Raw genomic sequence first — 18962 nt, forward strand, 5'->3', positions numbered from 1 at the left:
CAACTTCGTGCAGAGGGCTTTTTCTACGCCTAAAACGTTCAGACGGATTGTTTTTGTCACAGGAATCCTCAACCTCGTCTCCAGGACCCGTTTTCACCTAAATCAATTGTTAACCGGTAAAAAATCCACGCGAGTTTCCGGCAGCTTTATTTAGTATCCCGGATGCGGTAGCGATTTGGCCGCCAATATGAACAGGATAGGGATATGGTATAACCAAAAGAATCTAAATAATTTTTAAACATTTTCTTAGATACAATGCTAATAAATGTAAAGGCTATGGAAACTGTGTTGTAATTACTACGTATAAAAGACATCGAGACGAAAGACATCGAGACAAAAGACATCGAGACAAAAGACATCGAGACAAAAATAGTAGTACATAGGAATAAGATTTTTTAAAGTTTAGCTTTTACAAATGTCGAAACCGTAAGCGTCTATGAAATTTTTATTAACGACCTTGAATTACTGCACTTTGAACCATCTTTCGTTTTATATATTATGACGAGAGAAGAAAGTCAATAGCCAGTTGTTCATTCTTCTCGCAAGCGAAATAAGCTTGAATCACATCAGGTTCGTCGAAACCCATACCCACAATCTAAAAGTGAACAGAAGTAGAATGTAAACACCGCAAGCTAATCTAAATTTTTATCGGATTGCATAAGATCGGAATTCGGATAAAAGTTGTTTTGTTTCGTCTTTCACTTGAAATAAGCAATTTTTTTGTGTGGCATAGTTAGATAATTTTGTCTTGTAAATTTTAGTCCATATCACATTGAAAGTAAGGTTTAAATATCAAACCCGAATGATTATACAAACAGAAAATAAAATCTTGGACAGTATTTCTTGTAGACTAAGCGTGTCGTTACTTAAACTCTACTGCATTCGATTGCATTTTCCGCTGTTTCGTAACTTGAACTCTAAATCATTTCTTGTAGGGTATAAGACCCGCTTCCATTCCACTGCATTTCCCGCTATATCTCAAAAAGCTCACAAGTTTTGTTATTAACGCGTGTGAATTAACAAAAAAAACCAAAAAATAATGCAGATGTATAACAATTCGGCGTGGGAGTTTTTTTATCTGCAAGTTGTCTCTTGTTCTATAAACTAAAAATCATTTCATCTTACGCGATCAATAGCAGCTTTCTCTTCCGACGTCACTTGAAGTTGAAGCGCGCCATCGGGTGCTCGAGCGATTCCACCAGCTCCACCACTATTACCACCGCTGATTCCGCCCTGTCCTTCGCCTGCTTCGGATTCGTTTAACAAGGCTATGAAGGCTTCTTGGTTTTGACTTATCAGCTAAACAATAGATATATTTTTATCATAGCATTGGTATGACTTAGACCTTACAAAACAAAAAAGGGGTCATCTACGATGGAGTAATAATATCCAATAAACAGAGTTGTCGCTCTATTATTATTATTATTATTATTATTATTATTTTTCTGAATATTTATACAGGATATAGCCACTTCAGTGTTTAAAACACTGTTATTAATGTGGGTCCTGTGTTCGGAATGTATACATTAAGTTTACACCGGCATTACGTCCAAATTTCCCTCACATGGCATGAGTTGACCGGTAGCTGTAGTAAAGACACTTTTTAAATATGCCCGCGCTGTGGACTGAACCACAGAGCTTGTGATTACGAAGCGAGCTCCATAACCACAAGGCCACGCGCCACAAAATGACTTGATATTTAAAAAAAGGTTGTGAGTAGAACGTCAGATCTTTTGATGCGGTAAAAATATGAAAACACTACTGAGAAATGCACACAGAAAAAACGAATATACGTATAGGCGTGCTGATCGAGTCAAAATGTTTTGATCAAACAACGACATGTTAATCGAGTCTAAATGTTTTGATCAAACAACGACATGAAGCTGCGATAGGGCAAGAATTTGTTGCAAATGTTTATGCCATGAAAAAAATAAAATGGTTTAAGTAATTTTTCATGGCAATAACATACAAACTAGTAAATATCTAAACAGTTAGAAACCATAAAGAACATTTTCAGTATATAAATATTTAGATGATCAAAGCCGACAGAAATTTAAAAACTAAAAAGAGGAATGTAGGAACGTTTTGGGGTAATAAAAACGAAACAGTTATTCTGAATTCTTGCCAGTGACGAGTTCTTTTAAGATTAAACACTAAAGATTGCGTTCTGATTAGTTAAAAGTGTACAGCCAGCGGATATTGCGTTCTGATTGGTTAAAAGTTTACAGCGAAATAGTGAAGATTGCGTTCTGATTGGTTAAAAGTGTACAGCCAGTGAAGATTGCGTTCTGATTGGTTAAAAGTTTACCGCGAAACACTAAGTTTTGATTGGTTAAAAGTTTACAGCGAAACACTGAAGATTGCGTTTTCATTAGTTAAAAGTTTACCGCGAAACACTAAAGATTGCATTTTCATGAGTTAAAAGTTTACAGCGAAACACTGAACATTGCGTTTTAATTAGTTAAAAGTTTACCGCGAAACACTAAAGATTGAGTTTTAATTGGTTAAAAGTTTACAGCGGAATACTGAAGATTGCATTTTCATTAGTTAAAAGTTTACAGAGAAACACTGTAGATAGCGTTTTCATGAGTTAAAAGTTTACCGAGAAAGACTGAAGATTGCGTTTTAATTAATTAAAAGTTTACAGCGAAACACTGAAGATTGTGTTTTCATGAGTTAAAAGTTTACCGCGAAACACTAAAGATTGAGTTTTGATTGGTTAAAAGTTTACAGCGAAACACTGAACATTGCGTTTTCATTGGTTAAACGTTTACAACGAAACACACACGATTGTGTTTTGATTAATTAAAAGTTTACAGCGAAACACTGAAGATTGCGTTTTGATTGGTTAAAAGTTTACAGCGAAACACTGAACATTGCGTTTTAATTAGTTAAAAGTTTACCGCGAAACACTAAAGATTGAGTTTTAATTGGTTAAAAGTTTACAGCGGAATACTGAAGATTGCATTTTCATTAGTTAAAAGTTTACAGAGAAACACTGTAGATAGCGTTTTCATGAGTTAAAAGTTTACCGAGAAAGACTGAAGATTGCGTTTTAATTAATTAAAAGTTTACAGCGAAACACTGAAGATTGTGTTTTCATGAGTTAAAAGTTTACCGCGAAACACTAAAGATTGAGTTTTGATTGGTTAAAAGTTTACAGCGAAACACTGAACATTGCGTTTTCATTGGTTAAACGTTTACAACGAAACACACACGATTGTGTTTTGATTAATTAAAAGTTTACAGCGAAACACTGAAGATTGCGTTTTGATTGGTTAAAAGTTTACAGCGAAACACTGAACATTGCGTTTTAATTGGTTAAACGTTTACAGCGAAACACACACGATTGTGTTTTGATTAATTAAAAGTTTACAGCGAAACACTGAAGATTGCGTTTTGATTAATTAAAAGTTTACAGCGAAACACACACGATTGTGTTTTGATTAATTAAAAGTTTACAGCAAAACACTGAAGATTGCGTTTTGATTGGTTAAAAGTTTACAGCGAAACACTGAAGATTGCGTTTTGATTGGTTAAAAGTTTACAGCGAAACACTGAAGATTGCGTTTTGATTGGTTAAAAGTTTACAGCGAAACACACACGATTGTGTTTTGATTAATTAAAAGTTTACAGCGAAACAAACACGATTGTGTTTTAATTAATTAAAAGTTTACAGCGAAACACTGAAGATTGCGTTTTGATTGGTTAAAAGTTTACAGCGAAACACTGAAGATTGCGTTTTGATTGGTTAAAAGTACAAGCAAGACTGAAGTTTGCGTCAAGATTGGTATTAGTGTTATCACATTAAAAGACGACCATTTGAGAGATTTTTGTGCTTGTGTAGCATGATACCACAAATCAACAACATTTATACGGACCAGGTCGGATTTTGTCCAAAAAAGCGACAAATTACGCTATGTTGTTTTTTGTGATATTTATGTTTTTATTGCAACATAAACATAATGTAAGTTTTTTTTTTAGTTCTGCTTCTGCTTCAATCAAGTAAAAGCTTAATCACTAGACGGTTAACAAAATACCTGCAACAGTTGAGGGTTGGACTGTCCAATTTCTTGTAAGAGTTGTGGCAAACTTTCTGGATGTTCTTGCACTTGATCTCGCATGAGTTGAAACTGAGGTAAATTACGTAGAAATGACAAGTCTCCAACAGCACTCCCTAACATAAACATACACTTTCGTTATAGCTGTACAACATACGAAAGCTTGTTAAAAACTTCATTTAAAACTTAGAGCAAACTGAAGCTTGTGTCACAGTAGTTTACAAGTAAAAAGCTTTTCTTATAATGAATACTCGCTTGAAGATATAAAACCTACTTATAACAAGGAAACAAATTTAGATGTCAATCATCCGGAAACGGAAAACTTTTGTGCAAGGTGAATTTTGCCTGTAGGCAGGCAGACAAGGCAGGCGGACAAGGCAGGCAGACAGACAGACAAGGCAGGAAGACAAGGCAGGCAGACGGAAGGACGGACGGACGGACAGACAGGGTAACAGACAGACAGGGCAACAGACAGACAGGGTAAAAGACAGACAGGGTAACAGACAGACAGGGTAACAGACAAGGTATTAATTATCTATATTATAATACCCGTATGTGTGTTGCTCGCAATGGGGTATACAAAGGAGGGCAAACCCGTTGTTTTTCACGGGCAGACTAGTAATATAGGAATTAAGAATTTTAAGTATGTAATTTCTCTATTTGTAAATATTGGAAAGACTGGATTAACCTGGATAGACTGCATCCTTGTAAAAACATCCTGAGTGGTGAAAAGTTAAGTTTCTTTCCTCTGACAACAGCACCTACCTGGTTGCGGCGAAGAGCCACTGGTTGCTGGAGGTTGATCACCTGAGGCTGGTAAATCATCGTCCGGTGCATCTGGTATATTCCCCTGAACAGAAAAAAATTTATAAACAACGCGTAACTGATGAAATACACAGTTTTAGTAACGTAAAGAATTTTTTTATGGACTTAACTAACACTATAAAATCCTGACATAAAGAATTGAACATATAACTTGAAGTTTAATTTATCACAACCTGGGTGGAACTGGGCAGTGGTAAATTGTAAATTCCGTCTGCCGATGGCTTTTGAACCATACTAATCAATATACTGATTTATTCAAAAAATGTTATAACACTCACAGTCTACAGCTTATAATGAATATAGATACTCACTGATAAAATGAAAACTGGAAATGAGAACAATTTTACTAGCAGGCCTATCAATAAGGGGAGAGCAATTGCTCTTGCTCACACAAAGGCTTGCCCAATTCTGAGAAATGAGAAACTAGCTGAGCCATTAATTGCTTCCCCAATTCAAAAACAGTTTTTCTGGCTGAGCAATATCACATGGAAATCAATGTTATCTTTCTTATTATTTACCATAATAAAACCACCCAAAATATATATATATAAAAAAGATAAAATAATATAGATAAAAAGACTTTGAGATAAAATATGGGTTTATAAACTTATTCTACTTATTCAGATTGCTTGCCCAGTATAAATTATTGTAGCCTTGGGGGAGAGATTTATTGCTCGGGTGTTATTTTCTCATTGATAGTCCTGTACTAGCTTACATTTCTCAATTAATCCCATTCCAGTAAAAGTGCGTTTGTATGATTGTAGTTTGTCAGTACCATCATAACTTCTTAGTTCCAAAATATCTGTTATTTTAAAAAATATTTACATAATTCCCTGAAAATATAATAAAATCATCCGAAAATGTTTCTGTTACAAAATGGTTGTTGAAATTATGCCTACGAAATTTTTTCACTTTCATTGATGTTTGATGTTCATTGATGTTCTTGGTTTTAAAGATGGCATTTTGACATAATAAAAATGAAAACACTATTTACCGATAGCAAGTATTCTGCAGCACGGTCCGCATTGTGATAACTGCTGTTTAGCGCTCTTAAAACTTGTTCGCGACTATAACCAAGTGACATGAGTTCCGTTATTGAAGACTCTAAAGCTGATCCAGTGAGTAATGCAGATTCAGCAGATGTAGTTGTGGTTGAAGTGCCACTTTCTGTTGATGGCGTTACAGATGACGTTGCAGTAGTCTCGCTAGAAATACAATAGTTTCACAGTGAATCCTCTATCCAATGAATCATCTCAGTCAACAAAACTGTCATCAGTATTGCCCAAAGTAATTAGTAAAAAATAAAATTGACAAGTAGCCTGTGCCTTTATAGGGAATTACAAGAAATTCGGATAATAAATATTACTGTTTTATGAAAGTGTAAAAACAACATTTTTTCTGTTAAACTTTCATAATTACCTAGCAGCAGCGGTTGACGGTGTTGTTACTGTGGCTGGTGTTGTTGTTTGTGGTGCAGGTTGTGCCTGTATGATAAAATTGGAAATAAAAAAATGACTGTTTTTTAAACTAACAGAATGACGTTATGAAACGAATATATCTTAATCAATGCAGTCATTCGGTCTGAAAAATGTGCCTCTACAGTACAAAAAATCCAACCAAACAATTTAAACCAAAAAATTAAATTTTCAGACAGCAAGTTCTAAGTCAGGTAAAATTTAAAATTCACTTGTAACAATAAACAATGTGAACAGTTTACCATAGAAGATGATTCGCCTTCTTTTGGCTTCTCAACAGCAGGTTTTGCTTTAGGCTAAAAAAAATTTTAACAGTTCATTAGTGATGGTTAATTTCACTTGGATGACATGTTTCAAAATTTGTTTAGATATGCAAAAACTGCAATTCCTCGATAACTAAAAAATTGAAAATAAAACAAACAAAGAACATACCTTCACAGCCATAACAACCACAAAATTCTTGACTGGATCAATATTGTATTCTGATATCGCCTTTTCATCATCCAAAATTTTGCCTGAAAAAATAATAAAATGTGTCAAATTACAAAAAAGGACTTATATATCTCAAAGTTAAATTTTACAAGAATTCAGGGCAATTGTCAATTGGACAAGCCCCTGGGGATGCAATTCACACACATGATTAACAGATATCCAGTCATGTGATTCATATCGCAGCTTAATTTTTTGCTTTAAAATTAGGGGGTAGCTTGCACATACATTTTTCAATCAAATTTAAAAATTACATACGCTAAACAAAGATATCTGCAAACAATATTTTAGCAGGATTTTATCTCAATTTTAGAGAAAACAAATAACAATTTTCTTTCTCGATTCACTTAGTGATGAATTTATTGTAAATGTTGGTGTACATCAGGGTTCTGTACTTAGTCCTTTGATGTTTATTCTAGTCTTAGAAGCGCTGTCGATGGAGTTCAGAACAGGTTGTCCATGGAAGTTATTGTATGCAGATGATTTGGTTTTCATAGCAGAGTCGATGGAAGAATTAGTTGAAAAGTTTGAGAAGTGGAAGAAAGGACTAGAAGAGAAAGGGCTGAAGGTAAACACAGCAAAGTCTAAAGTCATGATAAGTAGCATTGCAGCCAAGTGTGACCTTGTAGTTGGAAAGTGGCCTTGTGGAGTTTGCAGGAAAGGGGTTGGTAGTAACTCAATTTTTTGTCAGACTTGCAAGCATTGGGTACATAAGAAGTGCAGTAGTATTAGTAGAAGGTTAAGAGCTGGCATACAGTTTGTATGCAAGCGTTGCAAAGGTGAGATTATAGAGAATGAAGTATTTCCAGCTTTAATGATGCACAACAGTGGCTCGTTAGAAATAGTTAAGAACTTCTGTCACTTAGGTGATATGTTGGGCAGTGAAGGGGGTGTTGGAAGAAGTGTTACTTGCAGGATAGGTTCTGCTTGGAAAAGTTTAGAGAGTTACTTCCTTTATTGACTAGCAGAGTCCTGTCAATTGAGGTAAAAGGTAGGTTGTATGAGGCCTGTGTAAGAAGTGTTATGTTGTACGGTAGTGAGACATGGGCAGTGACGCAGGAAGATCTTGACCGTTTAGAAAGGAATATGAGAATGGTTAGGTGGATGTGTAATGCCAGTCTGAGAGACAGAAAGAGTTCAGATGAGCTAAGAAGCAGGCTAAGTCTCCGTAGAATTAAAGATAAGAAGATTGAATTGGCTTGGGCACTTGGAAAGAATGAAGGAGGATAATTGGGTAAGAAAGTGTAGAGACTTGATAGTTCCTGGGGCAAAGCCCAGAGGCAGACCAAGAAAGACTTGGCAGGAGGTTATAAGGACAGACTTGATAGAGAGGAAGTTGAGTTTAGATCTAACACAGTCTAGATCAGATTGGAAGAGGGTCATTAATATACCCCGTCCAACCCATGCTAGCATGGAAAACGGACGTTAAGCCGAGAATGATGATGATGATGATGATTACATGGGGATCGAAATTATAGTGAATTTAGGCCTTGTAAGGAGATTTGTAACAGCCCTCAAACTTTAAAAAAAACTAATAAATTACATGCACATTTTGTTAAACTTATATACTTATTTTTTAGAAAATTATTTATGTATGCAATTTTTTTATTACTTCTGTGAATTCTGTGTCACAACTAGCATGACATATGATGAGTTGTTTCAATATTCAAAATTTTTAAATAATTTGTTAAGTAAAATGTGACATTTTATTTTGATGAAGTTTTAGGAAAACAAGGACATTTTCTAGGACTGATACCAGGTATTCGCTGTGTCAAGCGTTGTCACTGTCATCTTTAGTTAAACATTACCACTCCAGATTTTTACAAAAAAGGAAGTGTTTTTAGATTTGAACTCAACCATCCACTGCTTTGTTTAGCAAGAGTAAATGACATAGGAAGCAATATTGATTCTGGTGCATTTCACTATATTAAAGGATTTAAAAATGAATAAAAAAGTCTCAGGACTTAAAGATATAAAACAGCCTAAAATTATAATTGCCTTAATAAATTTTGACTAAATCTCTAAAAAATAACTTTTTTAACTTTTATTAGCCTAAATTTCTGCCAACATACATCTTTATAAAGGTAAATTGATTTTAGCATGCTATCGAAAGCATAAGGATCATGTGCAGAATGCCAAACGCTATGAAAAAGTGACCAGCCCCGTTAAAAGCACACCAGAAATACGCAAATCATGTTTGAAAAAATCTAATCAAATGGAAAGTAGTTTGCTTACCTGAATATATCAACTTTTGACCTTCAACGGGAAATTCATCACCTTTTTCAACTGCTATTTTTTCTTTTAAAACTTTGACCTAAAATTTAAGACTAGTTTATAGATTAATTTTGGGATTTTGACAGGTTGTTGATAGCAGAATGCAAAACATGCCAAAACCTATGCTTTTTTCTGTATGCTTTTTTCACACATAGATCAAAATCTCACTGAAAATTTTGGTTGACAACAAACAACTGAACTCCAATTAAAATGGTGCCACAACTAGATGTGGTTCTCAAGATGTGTGCAAACAAGAAGATACTGTAACCAATTGCCAAAGGAGATGCTGATCTACCTAGGCAATGAGAATCTCTGAGATACTATCATAATTTGCTAATTTTCCAGACTGTTTAAAATGTATATTGAAAAGAAAATTGAAAACCATTGTGAAGAAATTAACCAACAAATGCAGGCCAAGTCAGCTAAAGAATTTTGTAGACTAACAACATTGTCCCTTGTAGTTGTACAGATTGCAGCTAACCATGAGTTTCTTCACAGATGCAAAGGTAAATGTTGATGATACACTGGTGAAGCAAGTCTGCATAATTGCATTTACAAACTATTATCGTTGGCATTATTCTAGTTAACAAATTTTGGAGTACCAAGTTCAGGAACCTGTAGTCAGCCTTTCTAATTCACATATTTTGCGTCAACAAATTTTTGCCGATGCGAAACTTTCGTTATAATGTTTCACGTCAGCATTTACCCATTTCACATCAATAAAAAAATCTGACATGAATTTCATTTTTATGATTCACCTGGGCAATCCACAATTTTAAGTCATAAAAAACAGTGACATGAACTTTTATTTCGGTCCGAAGTTGGCAAATTTGAGCTTTTCTTTTCCAAGACGGCTTGTTCTCATTTCATTATTTATGCTCAGCAACCACTTTATTAATTTTTGAATTTAAGGAATACTTTCTATCACTTTTCTATCTATATGTCTATATATGTACGATAGATTCAAGGCAATTAAAGGATTCTATAAATCGTGAATAAAAAATTCGCCTAGACAAAATTTTGCTAAAGTAAACTTGTGTTTTTACAAAACGCTTTGGCATTCACCTCGGCATTTGCTGTGTGCCGGCGTGAATTACAAAGGTTGATACTGCTCAGCTAGCCAAACTGTATGCAATTAATGGCTTAGCTATTATCTCATGTCTTTGCAAACACCTAATTCAAAAAAAGGTTTGCAAACCCTTATTCAAAAAAGGAAATGCTGACATGCATAGCACAATTATTGGTGGATATATGCACACAGAAAATGTCCATGTCGCTAAAGATGCTCAGCCTTTTTAATTAAATTTGTTTATGTTGGCAAGATTATTTTGAGGTCAACAACAACAAAATCACTTTTTCTCTGCCATATTAAAATGGTATTTTATTCAAATATAACATCACTACATTCTCAGGGGTGGCACTGGGGCTGAATTATAAAAAAAATTAATAGCTTCTGTGGTCCTGCATGTGTCTCCATCTACTTAATTCTGCATGGAACAACACATGAATCAACATTACCAACTTTGTTAATAAATACAAAAAAACGTCTCATTTAAGTGGATGGGTTTTCAATTTGATTTAAAAAAAATCTCCTACAAAACATAACTGATATTCTTATGCTCTCTTCTTTTGGTTGCAAATTTCAACTCCATTCCGAATTTTAGTTTCTGTGACAACTTTAGCAGCACAGAAAAATTATATATGTGAAAAATTTAAACGATGCAGATATTGGTTCATGTGCAGGGGGATTTTTAATAAAAAAAACAATATTAAAATAATCCACTATTTTTATCATTGTACCACCAGTTTTGTGTATTTTGGTGAGCGGAGTACAAATATGAGGAAAAAATGAAAATAAAAGACCAGTGATGAGATAGAAGTAACACCTATCGTGAATGCTTTTTTGTGTTTTAGAATCAAAAAACTATGTTTTGCAGTTGCCACACATTTACACTTCTGACATTGGTGGGAAGCTTGAGAATGACTCCAAACAGGAAATAAATGCTTGCCTTAGAAACGGTTGAAAAGTCGAGAAAGCAAAACATCATAATAATGGTGGGTATTGGTTGTAAATTTGGTGAAATTTTTTAAGAAGAATTAGAAGAATATATATGGTTAAAACTTAATTTCAATTTCTCTCGGATCTTATATGCTATGCTCATAAAAATCTTTAATCTTCATCATCATTAAAAGCCATTTTTACCCTGTGTGAGTCCTGCTTTTTTTACTTACAGAAAAAAGCCCACATGTTCATTGATCTTAAAATGAAATTAACAACTACTTCACACAGAAAGTGGTCTATATATATAAGTATTGATAAAATCTTTTTAGTTAGACAAGACAATGGGTTTCATCTTCAGAAGCTAAGGAGATGAAATGAATGAGATCTTTGAAGTTTTAGTTTTGTTAAGAGAAATTTTATTGGCATTGTGCCATTGGCAAAGCAGTTCAAGGTCAATATTTAGATGGTTGCAAGTTGTTTAGGCTTTTTACTAATGTGAAGTACATTGTGTCAACAGGCAAAAAGTAATGACCTCTAGTTAGCTGCCAAGATCAGGTAGTAAATTAAAAAATAATAACAAGTTCTACCTTTTCTGTATCTTCAATTTCAATTTTAAATGTCTTCTGTTGGAGTGTTTTGAAAGTTATGAGCATTTTGACCTTGTACAACAGCAGATAATTGGATTACATGAACAGAATTCTCGCTCAACCATCAACCATGTTTGATTGTCGTATTAACGCGTGCATCAGCATAATTTCTTAGAAAAATGGTTAGTCCTTTAGTTATCCGCGATATGGTGCATGAATATGCGTTTGGTCTGTACGCGCGACCCGTGATATGGTATAGTTGTAAAAAAATAATATATTAAGAAATAAATAAATGATATCTAAGGAATAGAAGATCAGTTTCAGTCAAAGTGCTTATGATGGGCAGGAAAAAATTGTCCGCTTTGTGATTTTTTTTACTTTCAGGAGGTAATAAAACTATTTCAGGACTTCATCCTGCTCTCCTGCCAAATATTTTACCTGTTACATTTTAGATTGGAGCAAATGTAATAACCACATATTTTCTAAATTGACATACAGCAGGCACCCGGTAAATCGAACACCGGTTAACTCGAACTTTTATTAGCTGGAACTGTTTTCTACGGTCCCTTGGACATTTCTTAATACTTCCTTATAAAAACTACTCGTTAACTTGAACCCCGGATAACTCGAACAATCGTTTTCTCGAACCATTTTTTGGTCTCCCTCTTAACTTTCAAAACAACAAAAAGCAAAAGTTTTTTCACGCGGAGTTATAATCAATTTAAAAGAAGCGAAAGTTTTTTCACGCGAATTTTTTTTTCAAGCCAATTTAAGACCTCTTCCTAAAATTCGTTGCTGTCAAAAAAATAATGACACATGGATGGATCAACCTCGTCCCCAGGCCCATTTTTCTCTTTCTAACAATCTCGGACGGCGAGGATACCAAAAAAGCGAAAAACTGTCCTGGGAACGAGGTTGACGGATGGGTATTAATTAATACGTATACAATCTTACTATCTTTTCTAATATCTTTATTTCCTCCAGTTGTAGCAGTTTTGTCCCTTTCTCTCATTTGCGCTGAAACAGGTGGAGTGCTCACGTGGGTGAAATCATTACAAAATCAAATTATTATGTGGTAGCAAAATTCATTGGTACATTGGTGAAGATGGAGAAACCGGTGACGAAACTGATTCTGAGTGGAAATTTTAAGATTACTTTAAACAAAGCAAGAAAAATTAGAAAAAAATCTTATTTTTGGCTCATTCGTGAAAGTCTCTTCACGCAAAACTAACCTCTTTTTTTGATACGCGAAAGTTTCTTTCCTTAAAGTATTATTATGCATGCTGCATGATTTAGGCCGGTTTTCGCAGTATGGACACTACTAAAGCCCTTGTATGGGACAAATTTTTCATAATGGTAGCGGCGCAGCGTGAACAAAACAACAACATTATCAGATAATTTAGCATGTGGCACTGTTAAACACTAAAATTAATTGTCAGAGGGTTTATAGGGCGGGATTTTTGGTTCACACTAAGAAAATTATGGGTTACTTTTGCTTCATACAAAAGACAACAGGTATGATGCGTAAAAAACCTGAAAATAAAAATAGGTTTAGCGTAAATATGTTCGGTGCAATAAGAAACTGTAACGAGTATTAAGAAACAATATATTTAACATTATGGGATTACGTAACCCCAGTCGAGAGTCTTGGTACCTTATTGGGCTACGGAACGGCTGTTGGTTTTCGACTTTAGTGACTTACACGAAAGTTGCGCTGATGGGGGCGAAAAACAAAAATGGCTATTTTTCCGGCATGTAAGTAATTTAGACTCTAACATATAGACATATCTAGAATTTTTAAAATTCTCCAGCCTTGGTCATGTTTTCATCCAGAAGGAGTCTTGCTGGAATATTTATTTGTAATATACTTTCTGAAAAAAACTATTGAACCAGCGGGCAAAGTACGCTGGTCTGTTCATTGCGCCAAACGCGTTTGCCGGATTTTTAATTTGTGCGCGGGATATACGGAATGTGAGAATTTTAACCGGTTCGGAACCCCTTTAAAGAATTACCTGAGAGTTCAAATTTAAGGATCAGTGGAAGAAAGGAAGACTCGAGCTTTTTTCAGCAGCTGAGTACGCTTTTCGAATCGTGACATATGCTTAAGAAGTGGAAAGCAACATAAGAGAAGTACCAAAAAAGTTGCGAAAAATGAGGGACGGACTTAAAAATTTTCAAACATGTATTTATTGGTGAGGGAGTTAAGGTTGTTTATATATGAACTACCTGCACTCCCTCGTAGTTATTATATATAAGAAAGTACTTCAAAACTATCATGATCTGACTGAAGTGGAAGCAATTTTTGAATTTTCAAAGTTACATGCAGAAAATCGATTAAGAATCCCTGCTGGTTATTTCTAGGAAAAACGTGGTATCATAATATCCCTATTGTATTTTGTCAACTCGTACTAAAAAGATGTTTTAAAAAGTGAATTTTTACACCTTAAGGTGGAAAAACACATGATTAAACAGTTCATCAGATTCAACTTTACGCATATTCCGACCATAGCAGTATCATTGCTCTTGGGTAGACGAGACAAAGCCTGGCATGCAATACCAACATTGTAAAAATGAGACAAAATAAAGAAAAACATCGCTGTACCTATTCGGCCAATATCTAGTTCAAATTAAATCTGCTGTACAGAAAATGAAACACAATTGTGAACAAGCTGCTAAGATTCGGCGGTATCTATTTCAAATTAAATCTGCTGTACAGCGGAAACAAAAAACACATAAAAATAGGGTACAAAAAATGAAACACGATTGTGAACAAGCTGCTAAGATTCGGCAGTGGCTTCGTTCTTTGAAGGTTCGTCAAAATTTTCGATGAGGTCTAAACAGAAGTTTTAGTAACACAATCTAGAGAAGCCGAAAGTTTTTATTTTGTATACGGAACAAAAAACAACGACTCTTTCGTTTCGTCTAGTCTCCAATACAAGTACTAGTACAAGAACTGTATGTATTATGTAAAACTTTTCAACTTACCCGGTACGTCGTCGTCTCCGGCGTCGTCATTTTCGGTCGCAGTGTCAAGACGAGCTAAACATAAACAAAAGAAAGTTTTAAGCTCCATGCCAATGCTCAACTTTTCTTTCTTTAAAGGGCAAGAAAACGAACTGTGCAAAGAATAGCAATAGTACGGAAAGAAGAATGTAAACGACTGTTCGAGAAAAACAATTAATTGAAAGTATAGTTTGCAGAAGGAAAGACAATTGACAAAATGAAATAAAATACCACGATTTTCTAATATTAACGGTTAAAAAAATTAAACAAAAAACACTCACATTGTTGTGGTAGACGTTCGGCAAGTTTTCGGAGGTTACTGAGCCCTTCTGCCCCCTAAAAAAATATTTTAAAAGTGAAGAAAAAATACCTTTTAGATTACCCAGTAATTCAAGTTTCGAATTACGACAACAACTACTTTTATACTTTAGAACACTAAGACGGAATGCCAGTAAATTCTTATTCGGATAACACTAAATTTCGTAGAAAGAGCCGGCTGTGTTTAAACAAAGCCATAACTAACCAGTTGATTTAAGATTCCAGGAAGCATTTCAGTCAGCTCTAAAAAACAATAGCAATGGTGACTAAAAGAGGAAATAATTTTTGACTTCATGACATCAGCAATGACCAGTCGTGGATAAAAAAAAGTAATAAAAACACAACATATATAATATAACAAAAAATAAAGATGCGCAAATACTCTTAGGTGTCCGATAGTTAGGGGAGACAGACAATTTCCGAAATATCAAAACAATAGCTATAACGTAAGATGATAAGCATTTAGTACATCAATTCTTTCTTATGTCAGAAAAACAAAATTCAAGATAATATGCAATTATATATAGCATGCTGATGTCAGCATCAGGAAAACGTAAGTAAAACAATAGACATAGCCACAAGACTAAGGTGAGCAGTAGAGTATTCAAAATGGCAGCTGCTGTACACAGACATGAGAAATTGGGAAAATATCAATTACAGCACAGAAAAAAGGGATAAATCTATTATCAACATAATATAACTTTGAATACGGAATATATTTTCGATTAACGAAGTTTAATGAATTTTCAGTTCCAAAGTTTAGAAATATTTTGTTAGCTATTTACACCTGTTTAGCATCTTTTTGGTTACTTTAGAAGGTTACCTGTTGATAAAAAAAGAGGTTGTTGTGGTGCACTATACACATTCTCCAGAAATTAGGGCAATTAATCTTAATTACAAAAGTTGACAAAATAAACAAAACTCACGTTTCAACTCTGCATGTCCAGTAATAGCAAACGTGTTAGCGGCGAGGGAGGCTTGTACTAAATAAAATTACTTTTAATAAGCACTGTTTTTGGTGAACAGTAGTACTCTCTTTGTAGTAAAACAAGTCATGCATACCTTTTGGATTCGTGAAATGAATAACAGTGCCATCATCTTTGATCATGTTGACTTCTTCAATGCCAGGAATATTATTCACACCCAACTTTTTCAGAACCCCTTGCAATTTTTTGTCATCAGTTGTTGCTGTTTTATGGACAACCTTCTTCTTACGTCTCTGAGTTCCCTAAAAACGAGTTTTAGGTTAGGGAAACAGCTAGGTATACAGCGATAAATGCGCCACAAGAAGCAAAACAATCTCCAATTCAGACTTTAGGGAAACTTTTCTGACATTTCTTGAAAAAGCATTTTGATTCCACTAAAAAACAAATTTTCCCTGACCAGCAAAATGATGGTTGATGTTAGTCACCACTTTCTCAATAACCCTAAAAGACCCTTCTCAAACAAAAACACAGTAACCACACAAGAGCACCTATTTGGTTTTAACATTTAGACTTATTTTTAACTGGAAACATAATTTCAAGAAAATTAGTCATTTAATAATTTTAAATCAACTAAATAAATTACTTAGTTCAAGAATATGAGAAAGACAATTCTTTTCTTTTTACTTGTTATTAGCACACTCGCTATATTTTTATGTATTATTTATATATACTGTTAATTATATAACTGAACAATATAGATATTCACAAGGTTTAATAATGAAGATTAAATTTTTAAGGATACTGTAAGGGAAAAATATATTTTTCTGATGGGTATAAAAACAAATAAGAGTTTTCCCAACTATTTTAAAATTGTATTACAGAGGTGAATTAATTAACATTGTTTTTTTTGGCAAAATGACACTTGTTTGCCTGTCCCAGGCCTCCTTAATTTTTGCTGACGACACCATAGCTCTGAATTTACATGTTAGTTTACAATCAAATTTTGTGAGTGAACATAATAAGGCCTATACATGTTTACCTAAATTTCTTATATATAGCAAACCAAATTCCAGATCCCAAGTTATTGGGTGATTTAAAAATATAAAAGGCTTGGGATGATAGGGCAACTGAACTATGCCCCAAACAATTTCTTTTTCCTTTCTTCTCACATGCGTAGGCACAGATTTTGCTATGAAACATATTTCTTAATTAAGAGGGCTTAGGTATGCGATGTTGAGCTTATCAAGAGGAATTATAACGTTTTTAGTAAAAACACGAAATAAAATAGCATATCCATAATCTTTTGACTATTTGTGACTATGTTAAGTTACTTTCTAAGCTGAACAATAGATCTGAAATGGTTTTACGATTTTTTTGTAGTAATGGATCTTACAAACTAAAGATAACACAAAATATTTTCCCGGTTGATGTTAGTCACCACTTAGCAAAAGGTTTTTTAACTGACTTTTAAGGACACACAAAAAAGTGAAAATAAAAAGTAAAAATTATTCACAGAAACATTAAATTATACCTTTCCACCAATACGGACTTCATTTTGCAATTTCTTTAACTTGTCAGGATTCATATTTTGTACCTAAAGAAAATCTAAATGCAAATAGTTACCTGAAGATAGTTATTGTATAGATTGTTTAGTGCATTGTTGGTAGAAGAATACTTCTGATAATCCATTAAAAACCAGAACCAAAATTTATGTACATACGAAGGAAAAGTTTTGAGAAAAGAGGTTTAAACTTGAAATAAGTTTTAAGAAAAAGCAATAGAAATTTTGAATTCTTTGAGGAATCACCACATTGTTCTGTTTTTGCACTTTCTGTAGGTTTAGCTACTAATAACAGGGGGCAGAACAGGGGGCCAAAGTCTAACTTGCTTCACTTGCGGGAAAACTAAATATGGCTGCGCTAATATTCTGAAATGGCGTATTGCAGGCAAAGAAGAAAATGTTCACATTTGCAAGAAAAACTAACCATGAGCATTAAGTTAGAAGTTTGTAGTGTTTACCCCAATGATGTGATGAGGGCCCTGATAAGCTGCATACACCATAAAAAGTGTAGGCATTTGGGCAATTTCAGCGTTTTATTATTATAAGTATTTAGCCAAAAAATCCCGCATAGACCCAAACAAAAATACTCAAAGATTCACCACAAATGATCAAAAAATATGAAAATTAACATAAACCCTCTATGTTATTTTATCAGGATATGAGAGTGCCACCTCACGACCTTTCGATCGATTGCGACATCAATTGAAATTACGCAATGGCTTTTTCGAAATAAGATATATATATATATATATATAACCCTCTGTGCTGATGGTGTGCTGATGGTGTGGTGATGTGCGAAGCATGTCAGAGGGGTTTATTAAGATATTCTTTGAGTGATTACTTCATATTTTCATTTTCTGGAGTGAAAGTGAAGACAATAATTTTTTTAAATAATGAAATTTTTTATGCGGGGGTAAATATACAACGGCGACGGTAAACTGAGGTACGACTTCCTTTGGCCTTATTTCCAGGAGGGGCCATAGCTTTGATGGGGAGTCCTGGAGTATGTAATGCTCTCTTTGAGCTATACAAACTTAATTAGGGTCAGCGCTCTGCCTGACAACTCCACCATAAATTGATGCAAAAACAAAACCTGATCAGAAATATATTTAACTGCATAACGTCAATTTTATTCATTTGTTTTACCCAATGAGAGATTCATAAAGCTGCTTCTTAGCCTCATTTTTACATCTGTTTTTCTGTAACTACACTACACGTAATTTTGCCATATTGATAAAATAATAAAAAGAGGTAAACTTCCTGAACAACAAAACTGAAGTTAGAAATTTGAAGGCTTTCCTACCTTTTTAATCGTTTCCTTCGCCTCCTTTTTTCAGCAGCACGCGGTAAAGAAACCAAGCTATGCTCCCTGAACTAAATGTCCGCATGCGCAGAAGAAAACAATAATTAGAATGAACCAATCAGGCTCACATGTGACGTA

At 34.2% G+C, this 18962-nt stretch overlaps 2 protein-coding genes across 3 annotated transcripts; both read right to left on the bottom strand.

The window, feature by feature from the left end:
* Positions 1 to 370: 370 nt before the first annotated feature.
* Positions 371 to 11872, bottom strand: LOC130629557 (UV excision repair protein RAD23 homolog B-like). Its single transcript, XM_057442815.1, has 10 exons — positions 11714 to 11872; positions 9086 to 9164; positions 6794 to 6876; positions 6604 to 6657; positions 6306 to 6370; positions 5881 to 6091; positions 4827 to 4911; positions 4041 to 4177; positions 1126 to 1299; positions 371 to 595 (listed from the first exon to the last, which is right to left on the bottom strand). The coding sequence occupies exons 1-10, from the start codon at positions 11777 to 11779 to the stop codon at positions 497 to 499; spliced, it is 1053 nt and encodes a 350-aa protein (XP_057298798.1). The 5' UTR covers positions 11780 to 11872; the 3' UTR covers positions 371 to 496.
* Positions 11873 to 14386: 2514 nt separating this feature from the next.
* Positions 14387 to 18912, bottom strand: LOC130629558 (transcription factor BTF3 homolog 4-like). Of its 2 annotated transcripts, none has more exons than XM_057442816.1 (8): positions 18825 to 18912; positions 17492 to 17554; positions 16097 to 16262; positions 15961 to 16017; positions 15240 to 15277; positions 14998 to 15052; positions 14699 to 14752; positions 14387 to 14546 (listed from the first exon to the last, which is right to left on the bottom strand). In XM_057442816.1, the coding sequence occupies exons 2-8, from the start codon at positions 17543 to 17545 to the stop codon at positions 14491 to 14493; spliced, it is 480 nt and encodes a 159-aa protein (XP_057298799.1). In that variant the 5' UTR covers positions 17546 to 17554; positions 18825 to 18912; the 3' UTR covers positions 14387 to 14490. The 2 variants fall into 2 exon arrangements, with proteins under 2 accessions (XP_057298799.1, XP_057298800.1); XM_057442817.1 differs by having other exon boundaries at positions 17492 to 17565; positions 18825 to 18896.
* Between the last annotated feature and the right edge of the window lie 50 nt (positions 18913 to 18962).

The sequence above is a fragment of the Hydractinia symbiolongicarpus genome, chromosome 2 (genome assembly GCF_029227915.1).
Source record: "Hydractinia symbiolongicarpus strain clone_291-10 chromosome 2, HSymV2.1, whole genome shotgun sequence".
Lineage (NCBI taxonomy): Eukaryota > Metazoa > Cnidaria > Hydrozoa > Anthoathecata > Hydractiniidae > Hydractinia > Hydractinia symbiolongicarpus.